The 21,571-nt window shown below is 38.1% G+C and overlaps 1 protein-coding gene across 1 annotated transcript; it reads right to left on the bottom strand.

Annotated features, from left to right (window-relative positions):
• Positions 1-10,361: 10,361 nt before the first annotated feature.
• Positions 10,362-13,953, bottom strand: LOC148358809 (splicing regulator RBM11-like). The gene is made up of 4 exons (XM_088345739.1): positions 13,773-13,953; positions 13,399-13,561; positions 10,929-10,986; positions 10,362-10,856 (listed from the first exon to the last, which is right to left on the bottom strand). The coding sequence occupies exons 1-4, from the start codon at positions 13,863-13,865 to the stop codon at positions 10,811-10,813; spliced, it is 360 nt and encodes a 119-aa protein (XP_088201865.1). The 5' UTR covers positions 13,866-13,953; the 3' UTR covers positions 10,362-10,810.
• Positions 13,954-21,571: the final 7,618 nt, after the last annotated feature.

Raw genomic sequence — 21,571 nt, 5'->3', positions numbered from 1 at the left:
AACTTCTGCATTAAGTTGCTTCGGCTTTATATGGACCAAAATCGGTATGAAATCACTTGACTTTGGAATGCCACAGTTAGATTTGCAATAGTTGCATTTTATTTCGGAGCTATATGAACTCATAAAAAGAGCCATATATGTCTCCCGAGCCATAGGTTATCTACCCCTGCTGTAATGTAACCTAAAACGAGCAGTTTGTGCTAGAAAACCTTACGGCATGGCATATTTGAAACAATTCTGTAAAGAGGAGTGTGCCAAAATTCATCCACAACGTTGTAAAATACTAATTATCGTAAACATTTTGTTTCTGTTATCTCTGCCAGAGGTGGCCCAACTCGCTTTTAGGTTCAGGGGCCAGTTACTTTTTCAGATGGGAGCAGATAAGTTGTAATTATTTTTCGTACCTTAATAAATGGAATTCACATTTCACAACTGCATTTTATATTTCCTCGGGTTGTCTCCGTCTGGTCATAAAAGTGGTTTGCCCATCTAAAACCTTTATGTGTCACGAACAGCACACAGAGTAGACCCAATCGCCTAACGTTTTCTCACAATTTCATTGAAAGAAAGAGGATGGGCAGCGCCCGCGATCCGATGCTCACAGGACGCAGAAAGCAAATCACTCTCGTACCCCCATTATGGTACGAACACGGAATTGGATCTTCCATAGCAAGCGATGGCGGTGTCAGGGACGGAAAAACTGGTCGGTAACCGGGACTGGGAGAGCAAGGCGTGGTCGGTGTCAGAAACGATTCGTAAGCCAGAACGGGAGAGTAGACATAGTTGGGGACAAAAAAAGGTAGTAAGCTGGGACGGGAGAGCAGACATGGTCAGGATCAAAACAGGTCGTAACCGGAGACAGACAGGAGCAAAAACGCGACAGGTGGGAGTCATACAGTATACACTGAGGTTCGCAGACGGACTGACCACAGGGGACAGAGAGGACTGGGTTCAAATAGTGACAGGGAGCCAATCAGAACCGGCCGCGGTTGGCGCCAAATGAGTGGGCACAGGTGATTCAAATCAGTCATCATGACCTTTTGCGTGAAAACTATGCCAAAAACACAAAATTCAGGGACGGGGCAAATGCTTTATCACTGCACTGTGCTTGGTTTGAAATAAATACAAAACAAATACAAAATAAAAGTTTAAGCTGTGCTTGGACAGTAATGTTCGACAACATCGGCTCAAATCAGGTAGGAGGAGAAATTGGATTTTTTTTTTCATAGCTTCTACTTGTTTTTTTCAGCATGGTGAGTTGGTTCAGGTGTAAAACTGCATTCACTCAACTGTTAAAATAAACCAGCCAACACATTCAATGTCAAACATGAACATCTTTTTTCCGGATCGTTTGTGAATATATGTTGTGCTTTGAAAATATCTTGTCATCCCTGAATGATAAAGCATAATGATTTATTGGTTGGTAACCTCTAGAGTTCTAGGGGCACCATTTCCTGTGATGTGTATTGGGCAAGTACAGCCTGGTGGGGCCCATCCCTCTTCAAGCCAATAACATCAGCACTTCAAGACATATTTGGAGTTAACATTAGTTTACTGAGCCGACCGGCCTCAGAACAGCATGTCTGGATCATGCCCATGAGCCAGATGGAGTTTGACATCCCTTGTATAGACAGTGAGCAGAATGTGATTTGCTATTCCTTTAAAAACAATCGAGTTTTGCATAACAGCTAAAATTAATCATGTTGAAAAATAGTGACGTGAGGTGATGTTTGTGTCTGGCGGGGCACAGTCAGATTTACAAATAAGTAAACCTACATCTTATGTTTAAATTTATTGACAGAGCAAGAAATCAATAAATTAACTGTAGGAAATAAATGAATTTTATTGTCTTACCTTAATTTATAAATTAAGTATGTGCTGCTCCTTTCAAATAAAATCCACCTTTATGAAAAAAACATCCATGCAATGTGGGAAAACACTACTGGAAGGCTTGACTTGCTGTTAGCCTGTTATTAATATAACTACCGTAAATTCCGGACTATAGAGCGCACCTGATTATAAGCCGCACCCACCACATTTTAAGAGGAAAAACGATTTTGTACTTACACAAGCCGCACCTGTATATAAGCCGCACGCGCCCACATTAAAAGACCTGACTTTAAGTCCCGCGATTGAAACTGAATTTTGGTTTGGGTTGAACGTCCTTCTTTAAAGTACACAGTCCAAAAACCACAGCCGGCAAAATGAATGTAAAAGGATACCGGTACTTAAGGTTTGATGCAGACCTGCAGAGTCCGGGTCCTGTTGAAAGTAATCCAAGGAAAAAAGTGTATATTTCCAAAGGTAAGGGTGGGAAAAATATATATCCACTATTGTCTGCCGTGTCCACAAACACTCACCTTTACCGGTCCCCACTTCCCGTCACCTGGCGTTTGTTACGCCTCTTCTTTTTAATCGGCCCGTGCAAGACATATCAGAATAAGTGTCCAAAATAAATACAAATAAATAACCGCGAAGGCAAGGAAAACACGTGTTTTGAAGCGGTGATTCAAAGAAAGAAAAAAAACAAGAGATTACAAGAAAGAAAATGACTTTTCTGCCGAAATGGACTAAATTATACTCCTGGTTACGCTATGAGGAGGATGATAATGGATTGGACCTTGAGAAGGCATTACAACTATGGCAGGACAGCAAACCGCGAATAATATAAGAACTAAAAATTTTGAAGTGATAACTGCTTTGTTTTACCAATTAACTGTGATAATTAAAACTGAATGAAAATATAGATTAATATAATTATTTCAGCAATAATATTTTGTATAATGTACAATATTGTTGTGAACTGAAAAATCTTGAAGTGATAATTGATTTGTATTACCAATAAACTGTGATGATTAAAACTGAATGAATATATAGATTTATATTATATATTTGTCGCCGATTTACAATTTCAACCGCGATAACACTAAATTTTAGATCTCTGTTGGGACCCAATGATTTTTGAGCATGCGAGTCCCTGGCACCCATCACTTTTATATTAATAATTCTAATAACATAATGTAAATGAATATTTTAAAATGAGTAATTTTATACAATGTTTTGGAAAATGAAATCTCAAAACAGTGACGTTAGATAAGAAACAATATTAAATACATTTTTAACTGTACATTTCCATCATGACAGATGAGGCACAACCTTAACTGCCTCCCCTGACTGCATGTCACTGGACAAATGATGGATTACGATCCTTTTCATGTTGATTATGTTTCAGATCCGGCTCAAAAGGGAATATTGAGTGGAAAATACTATTTAGTATCCCTTTTAAAATAGTCAAATTTTGGCACAACAGAAACAATTCATCTTGATGGATTTTCCTTCAAAGGTGATTGATGGGAATGACGTTGGAAATTCGGGTTTGACGATGTTTCTGTTAAAAATGATGGAAGGAATTCAAGAAATAATAATTTTACACAAACAAGTCCCATGAAGGCATCACGGCGGCACAGTGGTTTGCGCATGTGCGGCACAGTTCTGAGGTCATGAGATCGAACCTTCCTGTGTGGAGTTTGCATGTTCTCCCCGTGCTTGCGTGGGTTTCCTCCCACATTCCAAAAACATGCACGTCAGGTTAATTGAACGGTCCAAATTGTCCCGAGGTTTGTACGAACGAGTGAATTGTCTGTCTCTGTGTGCCCTGAGACAGTTCGGGGTGTCCCCTGCCCACTGCCTGAATGGAATAGAATAGAATTTACTTTTATTGTCATTCTTTGTAACCATGCACACAGAACGAAAATGTCGATACACCTGACCCGTACAGTTAAACTGTAACGAGCCGATGCAGCCGCAGCCAGACAGATAGCAGGGATGGGCTCCAGCACCCCCGCAACCCTACTGAGGATAAGCGGTGCAGAAAATGAAAGTCCCATGAAAACATTGTTACAGTTAACTTCATTACAGAATGTAATTAAAACAAGAATAATCTGTAAGACGAATAAATTAAGAACAATTAAAATAGACTGCTTTTTTGGTTTATTCAGTAATTATAAAATTGCAGCTAATTATATGGCCATCATGTTTGACATCATTAAAATCTGAACAGACTAATTTCTCAACTTACATTACACGCAGTGCAATTATGCAGAAAACAGGAATGTAAATTATGTGTTGAAAAAAAAATCTAAATTTAAATCAAAAGACACAAATGAGTTGTCACTTTAAAGAGGTCCAGGTTGATCACTGCAGAAAAACTGCAATAAAACGTTTTGTTGACAAATTTGTTTGCACAATTTAAAACTATTTACAAATTTAATACTAGAAAATCTTGTATATTTTAGAATCATTTTTTTCATTTGAAGGGTAAACATTGTTTTTAGTAATGCAACTAATACTTAAGGGAGAGTATTATTTAGCACAGGGGTGTCAAACATGCGGCCCGGGGGCCAGGTCAGGCCCGCTAAGGGATTGAATCCGGCCCGCGAGACAACGCTCAGTGAAGCACAAGGGAAAAACGAGCTGCAGGTTGAAATAAGTCCACTTGATGTTGCCAAAGCCAGGTGCCTCTCACAAGACAGTGTACTTGTATTTCTCTCTCTCTCTCTCTCTCTTTTCCTCCCTTTTTCTCTCACTCTCTGTGTCTCTCTATCACTTTCTGTGTCTTTCTCTTTCTTTGTTTCTCTTTGTCTCTTTTTCTCTGTGTCTTTTTACCTTCTTTTGCCCCCTCTTGCATTTTTCCTTTTCTCTCTTTCGCTCTCTCCTGCTTTCCCCTTCTCTCCTTCTCCCATTATCTCTTTCTCTCCTTCTCTTTTCTCTCCTTTCCTCTTTCTCTCTTTCTATTTCTCTTTGGATATCATTCTTTCTCTCTCTTTCTTTCCCCCTCTCTCACTATTTGTCTTTATCTTTTTTGTTTCTCACATTCTCTCTTCCTCTCTCTTCTCTCTCTCTTTCTCCCTTTCTCTCTTTCATTGTCCCACCCTCTCTCTTTTTCTCTCCTTCACTTTGTCTTATTTCTTTCTCTCTTTTCCTTTCCCTCTAATATACTAGTCCAGCCCCCGGGAGAATGTTTGTTCAATCGTGTGGCCCCCGAGGTAAAATGAGTTTGACACCCCTGATTTAGCATCTCCTACTCGAACAATAAGCAAAAGACATGAACTATTGTCTATAAAGTTCAAGTTTTAAAAATACTCATTGGTCAACACATTTATTTCACATAACATGAGGCTCACCTAGCTGGAGCTGACATGGTCGCCTGCCGTCTTGCTGCTACGGGTACCCCTTAAAACCAAAAACCTTCTTTAAGGCTGGGCAAATAAAATAAGAGTAAAATAGGTGCGGAAGCTTCACTTTGAGTCTTCATGGTTTGTATTCTTCCTTGCGTTTTGTAGCACTCGCTTTGGGAAGGACTGCACAATGCAGTGACATCTTGTGGTCAAATATTTTTACGTCCTTTTGAGAAAACATATATGCTAAACCGCAGGTTGTGATTTTTGAAAAAAAAAATGTATTAAAACAAGAAAAAAAACTTGTTATATATAAACTACAGTAAGAGCTGGGGTCTCATCAAAAAATAAATACACTTAGATACAAATTTAGTTAACATGACATCTGGTTTTAGCACTAAAATGAATTTTAGAATCCGGATTAGCAAAAAATCTGCTCTCTGACTCGTTTTTTTCAGCTTTGTAGCTAGCTATCTTTGTACATTGTAGCTATTTAGCGAGCTATCTACCTAGCTTTTGACATTTTTCTGCATGCTATCCAGCTCACATTTGATTTTCTATACTATTTTAGCTAGTTATCTAGCACCGATTTAGTTTTTTTTACCCGGGGGTATGAACTTTACATTACAATATTATTATCAATTATATAATCATATTTGGCATTTGGATTCTATGTAAACCAAGTTACACCTTTAACTTGACCGTATTTTGGTTAACGTATTTCCCTTCCTGCAAAAATATTTTATACAGCTCATGTTATATTTTACTAGTTATTTTGTTGTTTACTTGTTGTGATAAAAAAAATATACAAATAAATGACTTGACTTGAAATCTAACCATGAACATGTTAACCACAAGAGGGAACTCAAAGACTACTCTGTTTCTCAAAAGGCATAAGAGTTACTGTAAAGCAGGGGTGTCAAAGTCATTTGAACTCGGGGGCCACACCATAGAACAAACATTCTGTCAGGGGCCGGACTAGTAGATTCAAGAGAAAGAAATAAGAGGAAGAGGGAGGTTAAAAGGAGAGAGGGCAGGAAGAAGAAAGAAAAAGAGAGAGCGGGAGAGAGCATGAGAAACAAAAGAGATGAAAAGAGAAGTCGTGAGAGGGGGAAAGAAAGGGAGCGGAAGAAAGAAATCTAAAGAGAAATAGAAAGACAGAAGAAGAGAAAAGAGAAAAAGCGCGAAGGGTAGGAAGAAAAGGAAAAAAGGAAGTTAGAGCAAAATAAGTTAAAAAGACAGAGAGAGAGAAAGAGACAAAGAGTAACAAAGGAAGAGAAAAAGAGAGACACAGAGTGAAAGAGACAGAGAGTGGGAGAAAAGGGGTGGAAAAGAGAGAGAGAGAGAAATAAATACAAGTACAGTGTCTTTGTCCGAGGCACCTTTCTTTGGCAACATCAAGTGGACCTATCTCAACCCGCAGCTTGTTTTTCTCTTGCGCTTCTCTGAGTGTTGTCTCGCGGGCCGAATTTAATCCCTTATCGGGCCTGATCTGGCCCGCAGGCCGCCTGTTTGACACCTGTGCTGTAAAGGGTATCATTTAATAACAATTCAGACGATTACATCATTTTGTACAACTTTTTCAACAAAGTCAAGTAATTTCAATATGTTGACTTTTTTGTCCTAGTTAAAAGCCTTGCTGCAGCATTTTGTACCAGCTGAAGACTCTTGATTCTGGACTTCGGGAGACCGGAGAGTAGTGCATTACAGTAATCGAGACGGGAGGTAACAAACGCGTGAATTATGATCTCCGCATCCGACTGAGACAGTATAGGACGAATTTTAGCAATGTTTCGAAGATGTAAGAAAGCGGTTCTAGTAATTTTCTTGACATATGTTTGAAAGGACATATGACACGTACATTTTTAACTGAGTCACTCTGTGTGATGTGACATTTGTCAATGTTCACAGCAGTTTTGGGGAATAAGTCACGGCATTTAGATGGACCAATAACTAATATTTCGGACTTTTCAGAGTTAAGACGCAATAAATTGAGTGACATCCACTCTTATCTCCGTGAGGCAGGCCTCCAAATTTCCACAATTTAGTGTGGCAGATTCCTCCAACGGAAGATATAGTTGAGTGTTATCTGCGTAGCAGTGGAAACTGATATTATACTTGCGAATAATATCACCCAATGGAAGCATGTAATTGCTGAAAAGAAGGGGGCCAAGCACTGAACCCTGCGGAACACCACAAGTAACACTAAAGGGCTCAGATGTCATTTCACCATATTTAACACAGTGCATCCTATCCGAGAGGTAGGATCTGAACCATGAGAGGACGGTTCCTGAGAGACCAATCCATTTTTGTAATCATGCATTTCCAATATCACCCACTATATTATTGTTATAGAAGGCAGAATACAGTATAATGCCAAGGTTTTAAGGACCGCCAAATCGTCTGGAAAATGCAGTACAATCATTATTATATTAACAGCTATTTTATTGAAGGCCGTTTTTTGAGGTTGTGATGTCGGTTCACTGAGTTTTTGGCAGACTTCAAGCGGATCCGGTAGCCAGCAGGCCGCCTAATCTCGCCGCTTCAGCGCAGGAGACGCCAGCCAGATTAAGCAATTAAAGCGGTAATACCGCCACATTTGTCACAATCATAATAATGAAGGCCTTCCGCCTGACACCCAGCAGAGGATCCCATTGATTAGCACATACCCAAGGGTGTAAATACACCTTTACTGCCCACGCTTAGATCGCTCCTGCTCCGAACCCGAGCGCTTTAAGCGCTTTCGGAAGGCTAGATTATGACCTCAGTGTGGGTTGTTATGGTATGCCATCATCGCTTTGTTGCCGGGGCACCCGGTCCGGGGATGCGCGGGGGAACGGAGGCAACACGAGATGCCGTGGATCAAAGCGGTTCCTATTCCAGGAGGATTGTCCCGAAATAGCTGGTCTGCGTCCACGTTGGGGTAACAAGAAACATCTCGGCGTAATTGCACGGTGGCCGGGCGGGTGACAAATCCACGTCAAGCCTCGAAAACATCCTAAATAGAAAGGTCGCGTGTAGGAGCTGATCATGTGGCTGGGATACGTTTACCGTGGTAATTGGCTTCATTGAGAGGATACGGGTGGCGCCACCTGTAGATTACTTCCTAACCCGCAGCACAAGCATATTAGTTACACAGCGGGCCATTTATAGGTGCACTTGAGGCCACGCGTTCCACTCAGCTTCATGCACAGATAGACAGTAGGTGGTGGTCAATGTTCCCTCTAATTTTCCACGGGTTTGAGCGTTCACACAAAGTCGGTGAGCAACGGCAATCCCAAGTGTAAAATACACTAAATATGAATAAAATGGTGACTCACAACACGTGGTAAGCTTTCTCTCCTGGCTTTGATCTCTTTGGTCTCCGGCAAAACTAACATAAAATGCGACAGAAACAAAATGAAAATAAATCCAAACAGCTTGCCAACATCATTTTTGCCGTTCCATGTATTCCGCTAGTTGACAAAATTTAGTAATTTTATTCATATTTAGTTTATTTTGTCTTTTATTAGCATATTTGGTATTGGAGTAATTCAAAAGTAATTGAAAGTAATCAAGCTAAAGTAACCCTACCCAACCCTGATCATGGAGAAGGTATCAATCCAAAGGGGAGGGCTAACTACCATATTGGGAATAATATTACGGATATGTTGTCCTGTGAACGCAAATTATGTGGCGAAATGAACGGATTACAAAAAGCATTGTCCAACGCAACAAAAATATTTCAGGCGGATTTCTATTCATCTGTTGGCATTATCGTGTTTTAGAGTAAATATTTCACACGGATAGATTCTATGCACTGTCCTTGATGTAACAAAGCCAATTTTGTGGACATTCAAAAACGTTTAAGACGGTCAGGTGTTATAATGGAGTTCCTGCGTCTTTGTAGTTTTCGTGTATGTTGTTTCAGCCTTATTGTGATGTTTTTCTGATGAGTATACAGTGGAACCTCGGTTTTTGAACGCCTCTCAGTTCGAACAAATCGGAGTCCGACCAAAAATTTCGAGAAATTCTTGCTTCGCGGTTCGGTCAAAAAAAATCGGAGTTCGAACGCCAATAATGCGTGAGTGCGTACACTAGGGTGCGATGCCGAGCGGCGTGCGGGTGTAGATCGCTCATTTCGTGACCAACTGTTATCGCGTGCGGACGTGCTTCGTTTTGCTTTCGCTTTTAATATAGGTGTACGAAGTGTTTTAGCCCCTAGTTATGCCTCCAAAGAAAGTCAGTGCAAGCAGCAAAGTTGCTACAGGTGAAAAAAGAAAAGTAGTGGGTACAACTATTGCACTTAAGAAAGAAATAATATATAAAATATGAAGGTGTGCGAGTGTCTGATCTTGCTAGGGAATACCCCACTGTCCACCTGCACCTTCTGCTGACCACCACAAAGGTAAGAAATCCTATTCATAATTATTTTCCTAGTCCTTTTTTTTTCAATTTTTACACGTTCATGTTAACGTAATCTTTCGTACCGATAATGCAAAAGTACGATTAGCCTGGGTTAACTTTATATTTACGTTGAACATTCAAGGTAAACATTCAGGGTGTTGGAACGGAGCCCAACTTTCAGGGTGTTGGAACGGAGCCCCCTTTCCAATGAACCGCTCACCACTTGTTGTGGAGACCCGGGTGCTAAATGACTTGTAAACGATTCTGTGTAGCGTCTATCTTAGTGATAATGCATGTTTCAATGTGGGCACATACGGCTTATAGTCAGATGCAGCTTATGTGCGTACAAAATGGTTTTCCCTTTAAAATGTAATAGGTGTGGCTTTTAAGCAGGTGCATCTTATAGTTCGAATTTCACGGTAATTTGTGGTTTCTTGCCTTGAAATGTGATGGAATTACTAATTTGGTCAAGAACACACATACACAAATATGCATGGCCAACCAAATCAGTGAGTTCCTCTTTTAAAGTTATACATAAAATTGAAATGCGTGTGTAGATTGGGGGAGATGAAAACACTCAAAAAGAAAACGGGGCAGATAATTTCGAGATCTATTGATATAGGTGGGTCAAACTTCGCCAGCCCGAGTGCAACAGCATTTTTTCTGCAGAGGCAAACGATCACCACTCTAAACTGCAGTGAATTTTATAAACAAAAGTTAAATTGAGTAAAACATTTAACCTTTTACAATATTTTTTCTCTCAGTACTTGCTCATATGAGGAAAGAGGACACACACGCTTAGCCAAAGAATGTTTATAAACACAGTCGACTTCAGACACGTATGTCTTACAAAATCAAGAATTTAAAAAAGTAAAAAAGACATCCCTGCGACCCTAGTGAGGAGAAGCAGCACAAATAATGGATGGATAAAAAATACATTTCATCATTAGCTGAGAGCTCAATGGTGCATTCAGTAGTGCTGGTGGAATTTTCTTTTTTTTTTTTGCCAAAAATCCTGAAGATTGTACAACTATTACAAGCACCTTTTTTTTAAATACAAAAGCAAGATTATTTTCTGTCAACCAAAACGAATCACATTTGTCATTGGTTGGATTAAAAAGATAAGGAGTCTAAAAGCATCATAAAAAACTAAAATATAAAAAAGGTTTAAGATACATTTTTTGTTCAGATACAACTCCACCTGAGCACATGTCCATATGATCATGAACGAGACTCTTCCAATAGCGTCACCACCTAGGAGAGTAAAATGGAGTCGGGAACTGCGGAGGCATCCTGGAACAGTGAAAATATACAATTTTAATCCCCCCCAGAAGTGACTTTTGTAATTTGTCATTATAACCTCACCTCATTCCATGAGGACTTGTAAGACTCGAGTTTCCAGGACTGTGGCTGTGGGTGCTGCCTAAAATACAGTAAAAAAAAAATACATTCGTAGTTTAAAAAACACAAGATGTAGTGTGGTAATTAACTTTAAATAAACATCATAGGTAGAAGAGTAGTTTCATTTACACTATATCAATATTAGTATCATGTCAAGTCATGTTTATTTGTATAGCCCTTAATCACAAAGAGTCTATAAGGGCTGCACAGATTATTGCTAACAACAGACTATTATGACACCATCCCCTGATCTAAAACTTACAACATGGGGATACTGGCACCCCCGTGTTCTTTGATTCCACACCCTTTAGACAGATCTGCTTATTGTAACCTAGGAGCTTCAATAAAACAAAAGTCTCAGGGGAGGGCTTGTGAAACAGATTTGAAATGCAGTATGCATCAATATTTGTGGCGCACCGGTCAGACGAGGTGGGGGCCACAGGGGGCCTCCTGGCCCGCCCATGGGGGGTGGCCGACGCCCCGACGTGTGAAAAGATGGAAGACAGAAGGAGAGGCGGGAAGAGAGATGGGAGATCAGATCGGAGAATGACAGGTACAATCGAAATAGAAGGCTCGAGGAAGCCTCGAGCGACAATAATTCGGCTAATTTGATGGAATTCACTTAGTTAAATACTTTTAAGAAAATAAATCTGCCCCAGTTTGGAAATGCCTGTCTCTTGTCAATATCTTCCCTGCATTGTTAGGAGAATGAAGTTTGTATTTGGTTAATGGAGTCAGATAACTAATACGAACAATTTGGTAAACGATACATTTGTAATATAGTTTAATCCCTAACATAATATTAAAGGTGATAATTCATCATCCGATAGAGACTTATTATTGACATCGTATTTGCAGTGATCAATAGAGTGCTTCGAGGTCCTAAGATTACCCACAATGCATTGCTGGCGGCCATTTTGGAAGTCCACAAAGCTTTTCACTTCATTGTTAAGCAAACCAGTTAGATTCTACATTGTAATGCCGAATACGTGCGTTATTGTTGGCTGTTGTAGCCGAGGGGAAAAGGGTGGGAAGGGCTTCTTTAGACTTCCGAAGTGAGTTTACGATCAGGGGATTGAAGCTCAGGAGAAAAGTGAACGGCGAAGATGAATGTGGCTGGCAGCTATCAACCGGTCGAATTTGCCAAAGCTTGACTGTGTTCGTGTTTGTTCTGACCACTTTCTGACAGGTAAATTGAATTATTTATGATGTAGAAATAAATTTTAAAAAGGTTATGGGACATGTGTACTTCATGACAACAGCTCGACGACCCCAAACTACTTTTATAACATATATGTGAGGTATTTCGCCAAAAACGACATTTAAAAACCGAACAAAACTCCGTTTCTCATTCGTACACTATTTTGGTGGAGAAATTCAACGCGGTTTCAGGGAAAGAGAGTCTCCTTTCCTCAGTCAACTCGCGTCAATAGAGGATTTAAAGCCCCCGAAAGCTAAGCTAACTTAGCCACCGGTGCGCCGTTCGGAGAAGCGTTGCCTTTCCCGGGTTGTTCAACATAGAACAAAAGGGAAGCAACATGAGAACAACATTCCCCTAAACCTGCAACACAGTTGCAATGGGCACACAGAATCGATGATGACTTGTCAACAATGATCCATGGTTGTACACTTGGCTGAGACAAACTCTGAGAATGTAGAACTTTCCCTTTCACAATCTTGTTTTCATCACCTTCGCTTGTGTGCACAGACACATCCCGAACCCAACCAGACACAAATCTGTCGTAGGCTTCCATACTTTTGTAATTTTGAAAATCCTTCAGTTCACAAAAGGGACTTGGGTGGAAAATAAGATAGTTAACAAGTTCGATGTAAGTCACACACGGCAACAAATCGGGATCAGACTTCCAGTCCTTGTTTTTAATTTTGTAGGGATCCAATTTTCCAATAAAATGCAACTTCGCAGCGTACCGCTCACGTGCTTGCTTGTCTAAACTCTCCACGTAGTTTTCCATAGTGTTGATGGACAAAATCCGTACACAGACGAAGCTAGTTGAGTAAGACTGGGAGGTCGCTGGTTCGCGCCTCGGCCGAGTCATACCTAAGACTTATAACATTGGTAAAATGGCGGCGCCCTCTGTTGGCTGCGGCTGCATCGGCTCGCTACAACAGGTCAGGTGTATCGACATTTCGTTCTAACAAAGAATGACAATACAAAGGAAATTATTATTATTATTATTAAATAAATAGACAAACTGAGTAAATATTCGCTCCTCTCGCTATCCCCGCTTGTAATCGACAGACTTCAAAGATGGCGGCACGAAGCCGTGTTACTATTTTTAGCACAAAGCGCGGAGCCCTCTATAGAAAAGCACTGCTTATGTTTAGTTATGCGCTTTATCCAGGGATGATTTTTTACGCCATCGAGTTTGAGCACACAATTGCTAAGCATGGGAAAATGCTAACGTCAACATACCTGATTGAAACTGGATTTGGAGCGTTCTACCAAACAGTACCGTCCCGCTTAGGAGCTGGATAGCGTACGGCACAGACTCCTCGTGTTTGTACACGGCGAAACCAAACGTTTTGGGTCTGCCCCCGAAGTCTTTTGGGATCTTGGTTTTGATGAGAGGTCCTGCCTGCTGAGAAAAGTTTGTTATTGTATATATATTAGCACATGCCGTTAACCTAGTTCGATACTATTGAAATATTATGAGTCCTCGACACATTTTAGTTTAATTATTAACGAATACGTTTAGCTTGAAATGCATACCATCTTGTTATCGACGGGGTTAGTGTTACAAGCTAGCACGCGCTAACGATTAGCCAACACTAGTACCAAAACATCACCTGTAAAAACAGCTCGAAAAGAAGCTCCTCCGTCACTCGGGCATCCAAATTCCTAATAAAAACCGTCCGGTTGGTTTCTTCTCCGATCCCCATAATAATATGTAGAGTCTGGTCCTTGTTTGGGCGATGCACTAAACACTAGCCCGCCGTTAGCTTAGATAAAAACAAACTAAGGGTGTGACGTCATTATAGTCATCATGCTCCGGTTCTTCTTCGTGAAAAAAAATATTTCGTCTGATTTAGTTGCGTGAGCCCATTAGTGACACTCTGTGGTTTTGGTTGACGAATGCGATTCTGTAAGCAAATATAACGTCGTATTGTCAGATATAACGACATTTTGATTATGCTTAATTGCTGTTAAAATTGTCGCAAAAAATTGATTAAACCTCACATTGTTTATTTGCTGTTAATAGTGTCAATACAATTGTTAAAAAAATAAAAATAGAGAATGCGCTGTATGCGGTTACAAAAAATAAAATCTCCTTTGATTATATTTACGACTTGTCAAATAAACAAAATAAAAACAAATAGTTCTGCCGAATGTTAAAACAAAAACGGTTGGAACGGTTCAAAGCTTGAGTTTCGACGTTAAAGACAAGATTTCTTAAAGGGACAGTGTGCTATATTTAGTTTCACCCATGGGCGTCACCAGGCGTCGGTTGCAGGGGGCAGGGTTGGGTAGGGTTACTTTAACTGGATTACTTTCAATTACTTTTGGATTACTCCAATACCAAATATGCTAATAAAAAACAAAATAAAATAAATATGAATAAAATTACTAAATTTTGTGCAGGCTTGTGGAGTAACGGAATACATGGAACGGCAAAAATGATGTTGGCAAGCTGTTTGGATTTATTTTCATTTTGTTTCTGTCGCATTTTATGTTAGTTTTGCCGGAGATCAAAGAGATCAAAGCCAGGAGAGAAAGCTTACCACGTGTTGTGAGTCATAATTTTATTCATATTTAGTTTCTTTTGTCTTTTATTAGCATATTTGGTATTGGAGTAATCCAAAAGTAATTGAAAGTAATCCAGTTAAACTAACCCTACCCAACCCTGGCGGGGGGGGGGGCACTGTTATTACGTCAAAACATTTTTCCACAACCCTGCGTAAAACATAATAATAATAATAATATAATAATTTCCTTTGTATTGTCATTCTTTGTAACAATGTACACAGAACGAAATGTCGATACACCTGACCCGTTGTAGCGGGTCGATGCAGCCGCAGCCAGAGGGCGCCGCCATTATACCAATTAGGTATGTCAAACAACAGCATTTTAAAAATGTGACAGCTTCCAACAGGCTTAATTTTTTCCAAAAAATACACAGCCAGCTCCCTTCCAGATGTGTTTTCCCCCTCTTGTGATTGGTGAATATGCATTTTTCTATGATTCATGTGTTGTTGACTTAAAATGTGTTGAGTGTTTAAAAGGTTGAATTTCTATTGTATGTATATGTTTTACTCAAGTCAAGTCAAATCAGGTTTATTTGTATAGCCCTTAATCACAAAGAGTCTCAAAGGGCTGCACAAACCATAGATTATTGCATACCACAAGACTATTATGACACGATCACCCGATCTAAAACCTTCATGAGGGCAAATAATACACAGATACGCAGAAATGAAAAAGGAATGTAAAGCTTTTGGGGTTCTACATATGTAAATATTTTAATTCAAGTTTCCAGTGTTTTTCAGAGACAATGTGTTTCACGGTTAGCTTAAAAAAACAAGTTGTTCTTGTATGTTGTAGTTTATTTGTTGGTGCACACAAAAGTCACTATTTTAATTAACGTTTTTTTTGTGTCATGCAGGGATTTCAGTTGCTTGACTTTAAAGTTGCTTAGTATAAAAAGGTTCAAGGTTTGAATGAGTTAAAAGCTCACCGGAGAGTTAAACAAATAGATGTTATTATAATTTAATTTAATAATCATTTCATTTTGTGCATAATATTGCATTATAATATACTGTCCAAAGACACCCCATTTTTTTTTTCCTTTTTTGCCTCTTCCTACCTTTTTCTTTTTATGTTTTTTATCTTTTTTTTTCTTTTTTTCTTCTTTTGTTCTTTATTTTCCTCTTTGTTCCCTTCTGTTTTTTTTTCTATTTTGCCTTTTTCCTGTCTCTTTTCTTCATTGTTTCTTTTTCTGTTGTTTTTTTCTTATTTTGATTCATTTCTTCCCTGGCTTTTTTCTCAATTTACCTTATTTTTTATTTTTCTTTTGAATTTATTTTTGTATTTTCTGGCTTTTTCTTTTTTTGCTGCTTTTGTTTCTTATTTTATTTTGGTCTTTTTGCTTTATTTTGCCCTTGTTTTAAGTCATTTCCTTGCACGAGGTTACATAACTATTGGTATTATATGGATAAGACAATAAAAACATTTTGAGGAGCCGTTTGGGAGCCGACACCCACACTGAGCGGAGGCAGATCTGTCTTTCGGTTCGGAAAATGTTCCTCCCTCTTGTTCCACTGACAACATACTTTTGCTCTGGTAATGGAGTCTGGCGGTGTTTTTAAAACCACCTACATATATGCATTGTTTTAAACAGGGTTGGGTAGGGTTACTTTAACTTGATTACTTTCAATTACTTTTGGATTACTCCAATACCAAATATGCTAATAAAAGACAAAATAAATTAAGTATGAATAAAATTATGACTCACAACACGTGGTAAGCTTTCTCTCCTGGCTTTGATCTCTTTGATCTCCGGCAAAACTAACATAAAATGTGACAGAAACACAATGAAAATAAATCCAAAACAGCTTGCCAACATCATTTTTGCCGTTCCATGTATTCCGTTACTCCCCAAGCCTGCACAAAATTTAGTAATTTTATTCATATTTAGTTTATTTTGTCTTTTATTAGCATATTTGGTATTGAAGTAACCCAAAAGTAATTGAAAGTGATCAAGTTAAAGTAACCATACCCAACCCTGGTTTTAAATAAATTGTAGCTAGCTTAAACTCCTACTCTCTCTTACTGATTCATTTGTCATTCCAAAATGTGCGGTAATATTGACTCAGAGCACCCAGTTTTTCTGTAGTATTACAGTAGTTTTATTTTTGTACTATTTCTGCTGTAGTTTTCTATTCTATAGCATTAATATGCCCCCCCCCCCAAAAAAAAAAAAAAAAAAAAAAAAAAACACTGTGACTGTTTTTTGCTACTTTTCCCCCCTGTTTTAGTTTCTTTGTTTTTGTGAATGTGTTTGTCTTGCTGTCGGTCACCCCTCTCAAGGGATATGACCAGGGTAGATAGATAGATAGATAGATAGATAAATTGTGATTTATCTTTTTCATGCGTACTTTCCCAGCTCCTTGGTGCAATTATTTTGGCAGCCTGGCTGTTACACGCTGATAAGTCTTTCATTTTTCCCCTTTCTCTCTCGCTCTTTTAAACACTGTGGTTGATTTGGTTGGAGGCTCAAGTGGCCGGAACCAAGCGCCATGGATGCTTGTGACATCACTTCAAGTAGAGGTCAACCAAGTGGCAGGGGAGACTCAGCTTGTTCCGCCATAATTAGATGGAGCTTGGTGTCATCAAGGCATATTCTTTTAATCCTTTTCAAATATAATGATTTTGTTTCGCCTCTGTTCACGCCTCAGGGACTGCACAGATTTGGGAGCTGAAGCTTAGGAAAGAGAGTTACGGGGATGCGTAGTGATGACACTTAAAACCTAATTGATGAATTATCTGAGTTGGCTGCAAGCTGCTGCCTTCTTGATTTAATATCCTCGAAGCCTCCGTGACAAATCGTCTCATTCCAATGTGATTTCTCCATGTATTGTGGGCAAATTAAATTGCAGTTATTACATTTATTTTATTGTTTTACCTTATTTACCCTGGTGAAAACCTAACCGAATAATAACTTAGATAAAGGCATTTTGAGAGCCAGATAAAGATGATTATTTCATGAATATATATTAATAGAAAAAAAGCGCAGACACAAAAATCAAGCCTGTTAACCAGTGGTGGGCAAAATACAGACCGCAGGCCACATCCGGCCTGTCAGGCTTTATTAATTGGCCCACCATATGAACATGGTCAAATTATAATTAAAATATGTATATATATATATATATATATATATATATATATATATATATATATATATATATATATATACAGTACCACTTCTGATAAAAAATAGTTTTGGTTCCAAATTTGTCCCCATTGTCCTTACAACAAAAAGAATACTACAAAAATACTACGGAATTACCACAACGCTAAATTTGGAATTAAGCGCTTGAAAACAAGGGACTTCATGGTTTGCTTTGATTTTATTCTGAAATGAAAAAAATATATAGTATTAGCATGCTTTAAAAATATTACAGCAGTAACCCTTTAAAACAAACCTACCAAAGAAATATTACAAGAGAAATACTACAAAAAATACAACTAAATTACAATAACAGAAATGCTACAAAAATATAACCAAATCAATACTACAAAAATACTACAGAAATAAAACAGAAACACCTACAAAAAATCTGTCACGGAAATATTTCAAAAATATACTTTTAAAGAAAAAACAAAGCATTATCACAAAAGATACACTACAAAAGTTCTACTATGGAAACACTTAACAAATACTACTATCGGAATACTTCAAAAATCCTACAGCAGAAATAAAACTAAAATCAAACTACAGTAATGCTACAATATACTACAGAAATACTGACAATTTTGACGGCTGAAATGCTACAAAAATACAAAAAGAAATACAACTACGTTGGTAATACTACAATACTGAGTAGCACGTTAAGTGCTTAGAACAAAGACCTTTTAATATTATTTTGCTTTAATTGTGAGAGATTTAAAATCAATTTGATTAAACTAGTCCATTAAAAAAAAAGCGCTTGCCAATCAGCGTCACAAATTTGTAGCTCGCAGGGTCAGGTGAAAAATTGCTGTTTTGCCGTTAAATCAGCTGCCAGTTGCTTCACCTTTTCACAACGTCCGTTTCCAGTTAGCTTTTTGTAGTTAGCATGGTTCGACCAGCAGTGCCGCTTGATTTTATATTCTTGAAAACAGCCAGTCACTTGGTAAATTAGGAGGAAAATACACACTAATTTCCCCTTGTCATGGAAACGACGGTCCTCACAGTCAACTTTCCTTTTTTCTATTTACAGTCGCTATGTCGGAAATGGGGTCGGCTAAATTTCTCTCAGAAAGCCAAGGGCAAGGTAGTGAAAGGGTTACAGCTAATGGCGATTATTATTTGATGGGTACTGATTTATTTTAAACTGTGTTTAACATTACTAGTAAAACATTTGATCACAGGCTGTGACTGGCCCCTGGGCCGGACTTTAGATATGCTTGTTCGAACCCAATATAGCCCAAAACTCCAAATAGTTGTCCACCCCTGTTGCAAAGTGTATCTTGTCTATCTGCAGCTTATCACAAGCAGGGTTGGGTAGGGTTACTTTAACTGGATTACTTTCAATTACTTTTGGATAACTCCAATACCAAATATGCTAAAAAAAGACAAAATAAACTAAATATGAATAAAGTTACAAAATTTTGTGCAGGCTTGGGGAGTAACGGAATACATGGAACGGCAAAAATGATGTTGGCAAGCTGTTTGGATTTATTTTCATTTTGTTTCTGTCGAATTTTATGTTAGTTTTGCCGGAGATCAAAGAGATCAAAGCCAGGAGAGAAAGCTTACCACGAGTTGTGAGTCATAATTTTATTCATATTTAGTTTATTTTGTCTTTTATTAGCATATTTGGTATTGGTGTAATCCAAACGTTCTGATTGATTAATTCAATACTTCCATTCCAATGCATTTCTCAAGTGACTTTCGATACAGTGCTGAAACATAAACATCAGTACAATTGAACAGTAGATGGCAGCATTGATCCAATTATGTTTTAGAATATTGTCCGCCCGTTAAAATGTGAAAAGATGACATATTTTTACTTTTCATAACATTAAAAAATCTGCAATTACTTCTTTAATTTAATCATCATTAGATGACACTAGATATCGCATAATTCCCCTTAAAACAGTGTTTCTCAACCTTTTTTAGTTATCAAGAAAAAAACCTCTTTGTTTTTTAAAGCTTAAACTTATTTAATTTGACTCAATTGACCGAATATCGTGTATTTTTCATAATTTGTCATCTCTATAGCTTAAAAGGTAATTCAGGTTATTCATTTGGCTATAATGTTGGTTACCATTATATTATCAACCTGTTTTCCAATGTTTTTGATATTTCTATATGTTTTTTAATAAGAAAAATAATCAAAATATTCTTAAAATGAAAAAAAATAAATAAAATAAAACATTTTTTATGCTGTAACTGTTGCCTTTTTTGGGTGGGGAGTGGGGGCTTAAAAAATGATTAAAATCCGCAAAATAATGTGCTAGGTTTTTATGTCATTTGATTTATTTTACCATTTTTTTGCAATGAAATTTTAAAAACTTTCATCAAACAAAATAAGGTATTAAATATATTTTCCCTGTACTACTTCACTAACATTTAGTTAGTAAATACAAAGAAATAAATAGCAATCTGTTGCCATCTATTGATATGGATGAATGTTAAGGTTACTCGGTTTATCATTGAATAATAGAAGAGGGTAAGGATACTAAACAATGGCATCCTTTTTTTCTGCAAAGATACAATTTATTTTAAATATTTTCTACAAAAAAATAAATAAGTACAAAAACTTGATAGCAGCACGGCGGCGCAGTGGTTAGCGCTTGTGCGGCACAGTTAAAGGTCTCGGGAACCTGTCGTGGGTTCAAATCCAGCTCCAGACTTCCTGTGCGGAGTTTGTATGTTCTCCCCGTGCTTGCGTGGGTTTCCTCTGGGCACTCCGGTTTCCTCCCACATTCCAAAAACATGCATTTCAGGTGAATTGGCCGGTCCAAATTGTCCCTAGGTGTGAATGAGCGAATGAGCTGTCTGTCCCTGTGTGCCCTGCGACTGGCTGGCAACCAGTCCCCTGCCCACTGCCCGGAGATGGCTGGGATGGGCTCCAGCCCCCCCGCGACCCTAATGAGGATAAGCGGCACGGCTAATGAGATGAGATGAGATGAGAAAAACTTGATAACTCTGCTCTTGATTTTTTTTTCTAAATAAATACATTAAACGCATGACATATTTTACTGCTTAATTATTGTATAGAAAAATGCGAAAAAGATAATAGTTGCTTTTTTTACTTTGCCAATTAAAATGAGTAAAGCAAAACTCCTTATTTATACTTTGCAATTATTATATTTCTTACTTTCTTTATCTTTTAAAAGATAAAAAGAATGATTCTTCAACTAAGAATTATTATTATTATTTAGTTTATTTAATTATTTAGTATTTACCTACCATTGCACATCCATATGTTTTTTTGTACATTATATGACACCCCACTTGCATGTTTCACTCTACAATTTTTTTTTAATTTGTTTGCACTGTTGTACATAAAATCCCTTTTCAATACTCCAACTCAATACTACATATTTTTATCTGTATATTTGGGAAACTGTGCGGGTCAGATGTATCGACATTTCGTTTCGACATGTGTACAAGAATGACAATAACGTATATCTGATCTGATCTGATCTGAATTGTTGTTTAAAGGGACAGTGTGTGTTATTGACCACTGGATGGAACTGTTTTGTGTCATGCAACTGACACGAGTGCTATAAAGCACAAGGAAGCATACTTACTATTGAGACTCGAAAATATCTCAAGGTTTTTGGCCCTTTGTGAGGTTTTTGCTTTTAAAGTACCTGTAGCAGCAGGATGGCGGGCAAATATGTCAGCTCTCTCTAGTTGAGGAACATGTTATAG

This window comes from Urocampus carinirostris, chromosome 10, assembly GCF_059441175.1.
Source record: "Urocampus carinirostris isolate Australia breed hairy pipefish chromosome 10, RoL_Ucar_1.0, whole genome shotgun sequence".
NCBI lineage: Eukaryota > Metazoa > Chordata > Actinopteri > Syngnathiformes > Syngnathidae > Urocampus > Urocampus carinirostris.
This window is presented reverse-complemented; position numbering and strand designations above follow the sequence as displayed.

What these genes read in the sequence shown, in the direction of transcription:
- LOC148358809 (XM_088345739.1), bottom strand. Translation starts at nt 13,865, where the DNA reads ATGGGGATCGGAGAAGAAACCAACCGGACGGTTTTTATTAGGAATTTG. An exon ending in TTTTCGAGCTGTTTTTACAG is followed by an intron (nt 13,562 to 13,772) that starts GTGATGTTTTGG and finishes TTTTCTCAGCAG; the next exon opens with GCAGGACCTCTCATCAAAAC. An exon ending in ACAAGTCCTCATGGAATGAG is followed by an intron (nt 10,857 to 10,928) that starts GTGAGGTTATAA and finishes TCACTGTTCCAG; the next exon opens with GATGCCTCCGCAGTTCCCGA.